General features: G+C 44.9%; 1 protein-coding gene across 1 annotated transcript in view; it reads left to right on the forward strand.

Annotated features, from left to right (window-relative positions):
* The window catches only part of DYM (dymeclin), a 161,965-nt gene that overhangs the window by 58,280 nt on the left and 91,145 nt on the right, over positions 1 to 12,540 (forward strand). Inside the window, exons 8-10 of the mRNA XM_010007892.1 lie at positions 609 to 791; positions 3,565 to 3,743; positions 10,534 to 10,659. Coding sequence (XP_010006194.1) covers positions 609 to 791; positions 3,565 to 3,743; positions 10,534 to 10,659 — 488 coding nt within the window. The remainder of the gene's footprint in view (positions 1 to 608; positions 792 to 3,564; positions 3,744 to 10,533; positions 10,660 to 12,540) is intronic.

The following is a 12,540-nucleotide window of genomic DNA, read 5'->3' on the forward strand; positions in this document are numbered from 1 at the left end:
TGAATTTGCAGTTTGATTCTGGGCACTTTATTTTTATAACAGTGTATATTCTTGGTGTATTGAGTTAACTCTAACTTTAGATCTGAAAATAAGATGGTGGAGATGACCTTTTGAAGGGCTGCCACATTACTTTTGTTTAATTTGCTAAAAAATGTAAATATGGCTTAATTTTGAAATTTAGATAAATCTGAAACCAGGCTTCAAATATTGGGAACATGTGGAATACAGTTAAAAATGCTGCCTGGCTCTCTCTTTGTCCTTCTAAACTCTTTCTCTATTTAGCACTTTGTTCTGCTGTTAACGATCAGAAACTGTTTTCTGAAGAAATGTCTCTTCTCTGGAGTTGATGGGGAGCACCAACTAATAGAATCACAGAATGGTTTGGGTTGGAAGGGACCTTAAAGACCATCAGGTTCCAACCCCCTGCGTGGGCAGGGACACCTCCCACCAGCCCAGGTTGCTCCAAGCCCCATCCAACCTGCCCTTCAACACTTCCAGGGATGGGGCAGCCACAACCTCCCTGGGCAACCTGTTCCAGCACCTTCCTACCCTCATGATGAAGAATTTTTCCCTGATGTCTGACCTAAATCTCTTCTCTTTCTCTCTAGCTGGCCTGTGGACAGTCTTCACGCTCGGTGGAGTGGGCAGTAAACCAACACCTCAGCTGGAGCAGTGCTCCCCTCTTGCCAACCAGAGTCTCCTGCTCCTGCTGGTCTTGGCTAATCTGACTGATGCTCCAGATACACCAAATCCCTACAGACAAGCTATTATGTCCTTCAAGAACACACAAGGTTTGTACCTGGTTTTACTTCTAAACATGAGCTGATGAAAATGAAGCATTAAGCTGCCTACTTAGATGTTCTCCTTCCAAAATGTATTTCCCTTCTAGCCGGTCCATTGAAGAGCAGTAATCATAGGATCACAGAATGGTGAAGGTTGGAAGGGACCTTAAAGATCAGCAGATTCCAACCTCCCTGCATGGGCAGGGACACTTCCCACCAGCCCAGGCTGCGCAAGCCCCATCCAACCTGGTCCTGAACACCTCCAGGGAGGGCCAGTTCCAACCTCCCTAATAGTATATTTTATTCTGGGAATTCTGAGATGGAGTTCCTCAGTTGCTGGAACTTAGTGGAAGGGGCAGGGCAAGTCCTTCAAACTTCAGAAATTTTACAAAGCTTCATAATTTCATAAGCTACAAACCTGACCTAGAAATAGGTTGGTTATCCAAGAGTCTGCAGGACCTTTATAACACTTGGGGAAATCCTTTTTAGCTGGAGACATGTTCCTCAGAGCTAAGTCATTGATTTGGTAACTGGGTTAATTTGCTGAGACTGTTCTTGTATTGAAAATGTGAGGAGGAATTGATCAATACAAAATACTTCCATATATGTAAAAAGTTTCAGACTGGTTTCACTGCTGGCCTGGTTTTTGGGAAGGTTGGTTCCAGTCTGTGTATCAGGCAGTTGCAGGTGTGATCCTGACTCAGTGCCCTGGTGTAGAGTGGCTTGCTTGGGACCCAGCAATAACCTCACACAGTTGAAAAACTGTTACCTAATTTTAAAAAAATGTAAAAGACCCTATTTTGTGGCAAAAGCAGCATCTTTTCTCTAGATGGTAACATTTATAGCATGATTTATTGCTTCCTGTTAATTTTTTTCCACTGGCAGTGTTCATGTAACTGAGCTTAAATTGGATTCCTGTGAACATTCTGATGGGCTGGTAAAAGGAAAATGATATAAAAAAGGAAGGTTATGGTCATAATGATCTCTAGTATGTAACGATGATATGAAAACTGGCTTTTTTAATGTAGAATCATGGAATGGTTTGGGATGGAAGGGATCTGTAAAGAGACATCTTCTTTCAGATCAGGTTGCTCAACTGCAACCTGAACCGGAATGTTTCCAGGGATGGAGCATCTACCATCTCCCTGGGCCATTGTCTAACCACTCTCAGCATAAACAATTCCTTCCTTACTTTTCTTGAAGTGATTTATTTAATTTAATTGAGACAAAACTAATCAAATTCAAGATAGTTTGCTTTATTCTACATGATCTAGAATAGCTTTATTTTAATGTTGGCCAGTTTAACATTCTGTAGAATAACAGGCTAGGCTGCTGTGGCTGATATTTTTTAATACTGTTTAGTTTGAGATTTTTTAGAGTTTTTTAATGCCTTTTAATAAAACAGACAGTGAAGTGCATAAAAGTGACATGGTTTAAACATCCACAGAAGTGAAGCTTGAAAGTCAAAGGACAGTCCTCAACTAATGAACCCTGGCATCAAATTCTGCTTAATAGAACACGTTGAATTAATTTGATCTTGGTATTCCCTAGTAGAGAGAAATCTGGGCCTGATGCAGGATGGTTTTCAACCAATCTGTCCATAGTTGCACTCTGCAACTGCCTGAGAGGAGGTTGGAGCCAGGGGGGTCGGGCTCTGCTCCCCAGGAACAAGGGATGGGACAAGAGGAAATGGGCTGCAGTGGTGCCAGGGGAGGCTGAGATGGGATGTTGGGCAGCATTTCTTGCTGGCCAGGGTTGTCAGGCCCTGGCCCAGGCTGCCCAGGGCAGGGCTGGAGTCCCCATCCCTGGAGGGGTTTCCAAGCCGTGTAGATGTGGTGCTGAGGGACATGGGGCAGGGGTGGCCTTGGCAGGGCTGGGGGGATGGTTGGACTTGATGATCTTGGAGGACTTTTCCAACCAAAACAATTCCATTATTCCTGAAACCATGTAGGGCAGTTTCCTCCCCACTCCTGCAGGCAGGGAAGTACTTGCTCCAGTCCCTCCTGCTGAGCTCTGCTCAATGGCTGGAGCTGTTGCCCCTTGCCCAGGCCAAGAGAAGCAGCAGCTTCCCAGCATGCTGGCTCCTCCAGGCCCCCAGAAGCCCAGTGGGAGTCAAGGCTCCTGTGTGGCTCCTGCAGGTCTTCCTATAACTTTTTCTTCCCTAAGAGGGTGTAGATTTTGTTCAGAAATAAGTGACAATTACCACATTCTTCCATGCTGAAAGCTAATTAGAAACTTTGCTGAGAACACAGGCTAAAATAAAAGGCAGTGCAAGATATCCACATAGAAACATAGAACAGTTTGGGTTGGAAAGGACCTTAAAGACCATCCAGTTCCAACCCCTCTGCATGGGCAGGGACACCTCCCACCAGCCCAGGCTGCTTCAAGCCCCATCCAACCTGCCCTTCAACACTGCCAGGGATGGGGCAGCCACAGCTTCTCTGGGCAACCTGGGCCAGGTTCTCACCACCCTCACACCAAAGAATTTCCTCCTTATGTCTCACCTCAATCTCCCCTCTTAAAACCATCCAACCAAAATCTCCCCAGTTTAAAACCATTCCCTTCATCCCATCCCTCCCTGCTCTTGTCCCATGTCCCTCCCCAGCTTTCCTGGAGCCCCTTCAGGCACTGGAAGCTGCTCTAAGGTCTCCCTGAAGACCTTTCCTTCTTTCTGTGGTATCTGTATAAAATATTCCCCCCCTGAGATGGTTATAAAATTTACAAACAGCTGGATGTTAAATGCCTTGGTTAAAGAGAGTTTTGGGTTTTTTCTTTATTTCAGATAGCTCTGCTTTCTCCTCATCAAATCCCCACGCTTTCCAGATTAATTTTAACAGTTTATACACAACTCTGTGTGAGCAGCAGAAATCTGATCAAGCAACTCTTCTGTTGTACATGCTCCTACATCAAAATGGCAACGTCCGGACCTACGTGTTGGCACGAACCGACATAGAAAACCTTGTAAGTCTTGCTCTGTTTGCTCTTCTCATCACCAGGGGTTGGTTTTGGAGGCTTGGGAGTCAGCATTGTTTGCTCTTTGGTGGGAACAGTAGGTTATGGCTCACTGATTTGCCAGGTCTAGCTCTCTCATTTTTATTACATCATCTCTGGAGTGTGATGTTAAACATGACACTGCAGGAAAAGTGCTACTGATCAAGCTACTGGGTTGTCTTTGAGTCCCTCTTTCTCAGTCCCACTCTCTGGTCCAAGTCACACCTACTGATCTCTGGTCATGGTGGAAACAAACTGATAGCAGGTATAATACTACATATTATATTATATTATATTATATTATATTATATTATATTATATTATATTATATTCAGTTTATTTATATTCAGCCCAAAAACTTAAACAAATTACTCCATGCATTAACCTGCCTGTTTGCTGCTTTGAGGCACTCTGGCCAGCAGGTCAAGGGAGGGTATTGTCCCACTCTGCTGTAGTGGGAACCTCATGCAGGGCTGGGTCCAGTGGTGCTGGGGTCCCCAACACAAGGATGTGGAGCTGTTGTAAAGGGTCCAGAGGAGGGCCACGAAGATGATGAGAGGGTTGGAGCACCTCTCCTATGAAGACAGGCTGACAGAGTTGGGGTTGTTCAGCCTGGAGAACAGAAGAGCCTGGGTAGACCTTATAGCAGGCTTCCAGTAACTGAAGAGGGCCAACAGGAAGCAGGGGAGAGACTTGTCATAGAATCATAGTAAGGTTAGGGCTGGAAGAGACCTTAAAGATCATCCAGATCCAACCCCCCTGCTCAGTCAGGGACACCTACCACTAGATCAGGTTGCTTAGAGCCCCATCGAACCCAGCCTTGAATACTGCCAGGGATGGGGCTTCCATGACCTCCCTGGGCAACCTGTTGCAGTGCCTTACCACCCTCATAATAAAGAATTTCGTTTGAGACCTGTTGATCTTCAAGGTCTGTCCAACCCAAACCATTCTGGGATTCTTCGCATACAGGGCTGCTAGTTAACCGAATGAGCTGTTACGTGACTAATCTCCCAAATGTCTTAGCAGGGTTGAGCTGAGGTTGAAACTCCTCAAGGAGCAGCTGAGAGATTTTATAGAAATGCAACTGTAGTGACTTTTTAACTGCTTTAAATAGGACAGCAGTTAGAGGCCAGTGGAACAGACACCTGGCAGTTTTTATAGGGTAGAAATTAGCTTCCTCTCCTCACTCCATTTGGTTATGTTACAAACCTCTAACAAATCTTACTTATTAAAAAAGCATTTCCTTTAATAAGATAATGGCTCTCTGAGGGAGTTGGTAACAAATAGGGAACCCTTTCCATTTTAATATTTGAAATCTTGCCAGGTAATTGGATCCCTTGCCTGTTTGATAGGAGATATGGGATGAGTTTGGTCTCAGTCCAAGTTCCAGCAGATGTGTTGCTAAAATCAGAGTTAATAGACACCACTGTTGGCACACTGGGGTGAGATGTTTGGTATTGAATTGATATTGAATGGCCATAAGCTCTTCAGAAGGGACAGGCAGGGAAGGAGACCTGGTGAAGTGGCCCTGTATGTCAGGGAGGGTTTTGCTTGCATAGAACTTGACAAATGTGGTGGTGACATCAAGTTCCTGTGCATAAGGATTAGAAGGAAGGCAGACATCCTGTTGGGAATGTATTACAGGCCACCCAACCAGGATGAGGAGGCTCATGAGATGTTCTACAGGCAGTTGGCAAAAGTCTTCAAGTTGCCAACCCTTGTCCTTGCAGGGGACTCCAGACGTCTGCTGGAAATAAAGCACAGCAGAATAGAAACAATCTTCAGAGGTTCCTGGAGTGTGTGGAAGATAACTTCCTGACACAGCTGGTAAATGAGCCTACCAGGGGAGGTGCCTCTCTAGACCAGTAGGTCCCTGTTTACAAACAGGAAAGGACTGGTAGGTGATGTGGTATTTGGAGGCCATCTTGGGCTTAGCAGCCATGAAATGGTAGAAGTCTCAATTCACAGAATCACAGAATCATAGAATCACAGAATGTTTTGGGTTGGAATCGACCTTAAAGATCATCAGGTTCCAACCTCCCTGCTATGAGCAGAGACACCTCCCACAAGCCCAGGCTGCACAAGCCTCCTCCAACCTGGCCATGAACACTGCCAGGGAGGGGGCAGTCATAACCTCCCTGGGCAACCTGTTCCAGTGCCTTCCTACTCTCATGGTGAAGAATTTCTTCCTGATGTCTAACCTAAATCTCCCCTCTTTCAGTTTAAAACCATCACCCCTCATCCCATCCCTCCCTGCCCTTGTCCCAAGTCCCTCCCCAGCTTTCCTGGAGCCCCTTCAGGCACTGGAAGGTGCTCTAAGGTCTCCCTGGAGCCTTCTCTTCTCCTGGCTGAACACCCCAACTCTCCCAGCCTGTCTCCAGAGCAGAGCTGCTCCAGCCCTCTCATCATCTTCGTGGCCCTTCTGTGGACCCTCTCCAACAGCTTCATGTCCCTTTTCAGATCTTAATGATTTTGTGGTTCAAAACTGAACTCCTCCTGTCTAGTCCAGTGCAGATTGTGTAGCTTAGGGCAGGAATTCTGTGAACAAATGGTCGTATTTAATTTTCAGGGCTGTTAGTGTGTGATCTAACATGTTTGACACCTGCTCACCTTCTTAATTATTTTCAGGGAAATGAAGTTGAGGTGTGTGCATTGTGTGAGAATTATGATGTCTGTTACACTGTAAAACTTGCAGGAAATGCAGGAGGTGCATGTGTCCAAACAGCTCCAGGTGCTCTTGGGGGATATTTTCATATATTATCACCAATCTTCCTTCCCCTTCCAAACAAAACAAATCAGAAAATCCCAGAAATAATCAGTGACATTAACCACTTTGTGGGGAACAAGCTGAGAGAATTGAGAGAAGCATCACTGAAAAGTCAGCAGCACATTGGCATCTTTTGTATTTAATAGTAAAATTGGAAACTCTCTCCTTGAACTCTTAATGCTTTTTGGGACCACTCCTGACATGTTACACCTTGGTCCAATCCTCTTGATTTCTACTGCCTGGTAGGTAAGAATGAGTGGCAACCAATTGAGAGGAGCAGCTTGAATTGCTTAATCATGCAAACACAGAAGGGACTTGGGGGGGTGGGAGGGTTACTGGGCAGAGCAATCATGATCTCCTAATTACAACCCTGTGGTGAAAAAGGCTAATTTAGTAAATGAGACAAAGAGGCAGGAGTAATGAAGCTGGTTTTTTCCTTCCCTATATGGCAACTGCAAGAGTGGTGAATGCTATTCTGGTGCTGTGGTACCAAACTTCATAAAATATTTACAGGCTCTTGAGAAATTGAGAGAATGTAGAGAAGCACGAGGGGGTTTCTCTAACAAAACTGGGAGAGGCTTAAAAAGCTAATGTTAGTTGAGTTGGTCAGAAAAGAGTTTGAGATGCATCAGGATGTGTCCGTGACTTCACAAGGGGAAAGCTTGGAAGGGAAAGGACACTCTGCTTATAGAGGGAGATGTGCTGAGAACTAAAGACTGGAGGTTGAAGCCCACACCAGAGGAAACCAGTGAAGGTAATGAATTCAGAGGTAAAGCACTGCTCTCTCTGAGTGTCTTAGAGTGAGGGTGGGTGGCTTTTTAGAGGCTTCTTCATAATGAAGCAGTTGGGTGAAGTGTAAGAGCCTCTGCTACATGAGAAATGAGGCCAGCTGAGTGCTCATCTTAGACTTTGAGGGGTTTTGCAGGTTGTTTCTGTCACACTGCACTCAGTGTCTCACATGTGCTGTGTTTTTTCCACTATTTAATACTTCCTGGGTTTGGTGCCCAGGAAGCATCGCTAGCAGATGTTGAGGGACATTTCCTAGGGGAGGTGTGAAATGTCTTTGCTCTTTTGTAACTTCAGTTTTATTTGTAAATGGATTCAGTGTGGTTTTATTAGCTGATGGAATAGGTGTTGTCTCAGCTTGCTTCCTTGTTTGCATATGAATCTGACTCTGTCAGTTAGATTTAAAGACCTTCATCTTCTGTTGTGCTTTAGAATGCTTCATCATTAGTAAGGGAATGCATCAGTTTTGCTCTTACAACAGTCTTGGTAGAATCACAGAATCACAGGGGTTGGAAGGGACTTCTGAAGACCATCAAGTCCAACCCCCCTGCTGCAGCAGGAACACCCAGGGCAGGTCACACAGAAACGTGTCCAGATGGGGCTGGAAAGTCTCCAGAGAAGGAGACTCCACAGCCTCTCTGGGCAGCCTGGCCCAGGGCTCTGTCACCCTCACAGCAAAGAAGTTGCTCCTCCTCTTGAGCTGGAACTTCCTGTGTTGTCCCTTGGGGCCGTTTCCCCTCGTCCTGTCCCAGGCACCACTGAACAGAGACTGGCCCATTCCTGACACCCACCCTGCAGGTATTGAGAGACATTCATCAGGTCCCCTCTCAGCCTTCTCCAAACTCTCTGCCTTTATGAATGAAAAGGATGTTTGTGTGACTTCCATAACTTGTGGCATGTGTCTTGGTGTCATGTTCTAAAAGAACTGGGCTAAGTACCTGATGCCATTAGGGATCTTCACGTCTGGAATTTGGCAATAGGAAATTTGGGATTTCAGTCTTATTGAAAGTACCTACAAGGACCCCCATCCCTGGAAACATTCCAGGTCAGGTTGGACGGGGCTCTAAGCAACCTGATTGCGTTGTAGATGTCCCTGCTCCTTGCGGGGGATTGGAATAGGTGGCCTTGAAAGGTCCCTTCCCACCAAATCATTTCATGATTCTCCAGGAGGTGGTGGGAGTAGTGAAATAGCGGTCAGTGAGGAAAGTTTTTCAGCAGCAGAGTGTCGTGGTCTGTGACTGGGAGACGGTTGAGCTGCCTTCTGTTTGGAAGAGCAGGTAACACCTAGATGGTAGGTGAAGGTGCCAGTGAGTTACCTGCTTGTTGGAAATGAGCTGTTTGCTCAGGCTGCTGAGCTGTGCTGTACGTTTTGTTGCTGGTCAATGAGTCCGGACTGAAGTAATGAATATGCTGCTGTATTTCTCTATGGTAAAGCAGTATGTTTTCCTGTGATCTAAATATGGCTTAAGCAGGTCACTCGTGTGGCTTTGTAGCCTTGTACTTTGTTAAATATTGTTAAATGATTCTGTGGAGGAATTTTGCCCCCTGCTTTTGTTGTGTTATCACTTTTGACCCTGCCCAAAGTATCTGTTAGAAGGTCTTGTGTCCTGCAGCATTTACCTCAATCTTTCTTGGTTCTATTAGAAACTGGTGTGCGTTTTCATATGTTCCAACTGTTTTGGGACTGACTGGTGGTAAGAGAACGTTCTGGTAACTTCAGAGGCTTTTGAAGCACTCGGTGTCCTGGCCCCTCACCAGAGTAGGTTTCACATGATTCCCCATGCTGCAGTCAGCCTGTTATGAAAAACAGTGAGTCTTTAGGTGTCTGGAAGCTTCTTGGAACAAGTTCTACATCTCATCCACTATGGATGGAATGGAGAGTTTTCCTCCAATTCCTTTTTTTCCAGGGTATTTTGTTCTTTATGTCTATTTCTGCAGCGTGGGGAAGCCACGTTGTACTGAGCCAGTGGAAAGCTAATTTTTCAGTTGGTAGAGAGACAACATTTGCATCTGGATTAACTTTAGACTAGCATTCAGGTATGCTTGCTAGTGCAGTGAAATCTCATGTTCATTATTATTGCAAGACTTTGGCTTAAGCTGTTCATCCTGGTGGAAATGTTGCAAGAACTTGGGCTGAACTCTCATCATAATGTCAGTTCTCTTTGGCTGCCTCTTACCTAAAATTGGAAAATCAGGCCTTTTTTTGTCTTCACCCATCCCAAACTGATTCTTTTCTGGGATTGTATCTCCACACAGCAAAATGGGATTTGAGTTGCAGGTCTCCAGATGCCTTTGTGTACCTCAGGTCTAAAATGGCTGTTTATATTTGATGAGAAAAGTCATAGAATCATAGAACAGTTTGGGTTGGAAAGGACCTTAAAGACCATCCAGTTCCAACCCCCCTGCATGGGCAGGGACACCTCCCACCAGCCCAGGCTGCTCCAAGCCCCATCCAACCTGCCCTTCAACACTGCCAGGGATGGGGCAGCCACAGCTTCCCTGGGCAACCTGGGCCAGGGTCTCACCACCCTCACAGCAAAGAATTTCCTCCTCATGTCTCACCTCAATCTCCCCTCTTTCAGTTTTAATCCATTCCCCCTCATCCCATCCCTCCCTGCCCTTGTCCCAAGTCCCTCCCCAGCTTTCCTGGAGCCCCTTCAGGCACTGTAAGGTGCTCTAAGGTCTCCCTGGAGCCTTCTCTTCTCCAGGCTGAACAGCCTATCTTTCTCAGCCTATCTTCATGGGAGAGCTGCTCCAGCCCTTGGATCATCTTTGTGGTCCTCCTCCTTTCAGACCAAGCTTGTGCTAGCACTAGTGGTTAAAACCAATTATTTTCCTGCTTGGATGTTTGAAAATCTTGTTTAACAATTGCATTTTCCCATAGTCTAGAGGGGAACTAAAGGTTTCAGGACCTATGGTAAGCGGGTATGCCTGGAAATCTCATTAGGAATGGAAATTCCATGCCTGACCACAAGAAAGATTTGGTTTTGACTCTTGTGCAGGCAGAATAAAACAGATGGAAGGTGTTTAAACAATGCACGTCACTATTTAGGGGTGGTTGTTTTAAGAGGGAGAAAGTGCTAAAGGGAGAAAGTGATATTGCTGAGGACAGGGTGATGCACAGGAGGTTTGGAGGTCTCCTCTGTTTGTCTGAAGTATTTGAAAGACTAAACTGATCCACAGGTGGTTTTTTTCCCTTCCCTATAGGTTCTGCCAATTCTGGAAATCCTGTATCACGTCGAAGAAAGGAATTCCCACCATGTTTACATGGCTCTGATCATCCTGCTAATCCTGACTGAGGATGATGGTTTCAATCGGTCCATTCATGAAGTGGTGAGTTGTTCTTTGGTAAATAAGTCTTCACCTCTAAAAACCCTTTCAATTTTTGTTCCTTTAGAGATGCATCTGTCTTGTTTCCTCAGCAAGAGGCTGTGGTGGTCCAGATTTGTTGGGATATACATACTTATTTCTTAGGGACTAACCCAAATATCTCTTCTTGTAGAGGAGGTGCTGCATATACCTCTTTTCTGTCTTATTTTGTTGGTTTCTCTTGCAAATGAACATAATAATAGCCAGGCAGGCTGCCTCAAAAGTGTTGAGTGTTTGCCATGGAAGTGGTGGGGCTAGACAAACACAAAAACCAGGAAGCTTTGTTTTTTCTCTCTGGAAAAACTTTGCCTAACCAGTTTGATGCAGCTGAGAGAAGCTTTGAGTGGAGTTCTATTTTCCAGCCTGAATGTTTCTTCCTTCCTTGGCATTTCCTTTTCTGCCTTTCTTCTAGATTAATATCTATTTTATATTGTCCATATAAATATGATCCAGAAGTTTACTAGCTCTGATGGGCATTCACCATCTGTGCTGGAGAACACCTTAGATAATTTTATCCTGGCTTCTAAAGCTATGATAGTCCAGAATAAATCTGCACTGATTATATTTAATTTTTGGACTGGAACATGGAAAATCTCTTACTTTATTTGTTTCATTTCATGAAATGCAAAAAGCTGGAAGCAAGTTTTGAGGTATCTAAACAGGACTCTAGTACCAGGTAAATTTCCAGCCTGTTTTAGGAGGGAATTGTCTTGCTTTTTTTTTTTTGTGCCAAGTGGCAGAGACTTGGAGTCTTTAGTCTCTGCAATTTCAGATAATTTCCTAAGCTCTGTACATGAAAAGCAAGAAGAGATGATGTTTAGGTGTAATTTCCTGGGAAGAACTTATAGGAAGCAGCTTCTAGGAGGAGCACCTGGAGTAGCCATGTGAATCATTGAAACAGCATTTTCCTGCAGCTTCTCCTGCCTCACCTTTTTGTTCCTTGAACCTGCACATAAACATCTACACCTGATGTATGTTTTTGGCTTCTGTAGCTCACAAAGTGAGCTTGTTGGGACTTAGGGTACAGCAGAGAAGGTTCCTCTCCTGCCTCAGTCTCTTCCCCCGTTCATTCGTTCATTTTCAAGGCTTTGCACATGGTCTTCCAATAAATTCCTTACTGGATAAGTAAAAGTGGGAGATTTCCCTCCAATTATTAACAAGGCTCCAGCTGTGGAATGAAAACATAAATCAGGTTTTCCTCTCCTGTTTATTCTTGCCTTTGCAACCAACCCTGCCATTGGAGTTGTAGTATTTTCTGTGCAACGTGAATATGAGTTTACTGCTCTCAAATCCAACCTCCACCTTGTTCCTTTTACCCTACACTGATTTTTTTTTCCCCCTCCTTTGTTTCTTCCATCTTCTTCTCCATTTAATATTTGAATTTAATCCAGGTTTTTATTTACTGCTTCTTCCTTTTAATCTGTGATTTTGTTTTCCCATTCTCGAGTGTCTGGTGAGAAGCATCCATTTATTCCTAATGTTATGTGGCCAGAGTTTTGCTTCTTAGTTGGATGATGACAGGAGGCTGAGGCTATAGACCTGTCCCTGGGAGCTTTTCCTCTCAGCTCTTCTGCAGAAAACCCTGGGAAAACTGATATTTGACCATTAAAAGCCAATGGAGTGCTATGGCACTACAGAGAATAGGTGTGGAATCACCTCAGTTCTTTCTCCTGTGCTCCTCTTTTCCTTACTGTTCTTTCATAGAATCATAGGGTTTGGAAGGCACGTCTGAGGATCAAGTCCAACCCCCGTGCTGCAGCAGGAACACCCAGGGCAGGTCACACAGAAACGTGTCCAGATGGGGCTGGAAAGTCTCCAGAGAAGGAGACTCCACAGCCTCTCTGG

This window comes from Chaetura pelagica, unplaced genomic scaffold, assembly GCF_000747805.2.
Source record: "Chaetura pelagica isolate M959 unplaced genomic scaffold, ChaPel_1.0 scaffold552, whole genome shotgun sequence".
Lineage (NCBI taxonomy): Eukaryota > Metazoa > Chordata > Aves > Apodiformes > Apodidae > Chaetura > Chaetura pelagica.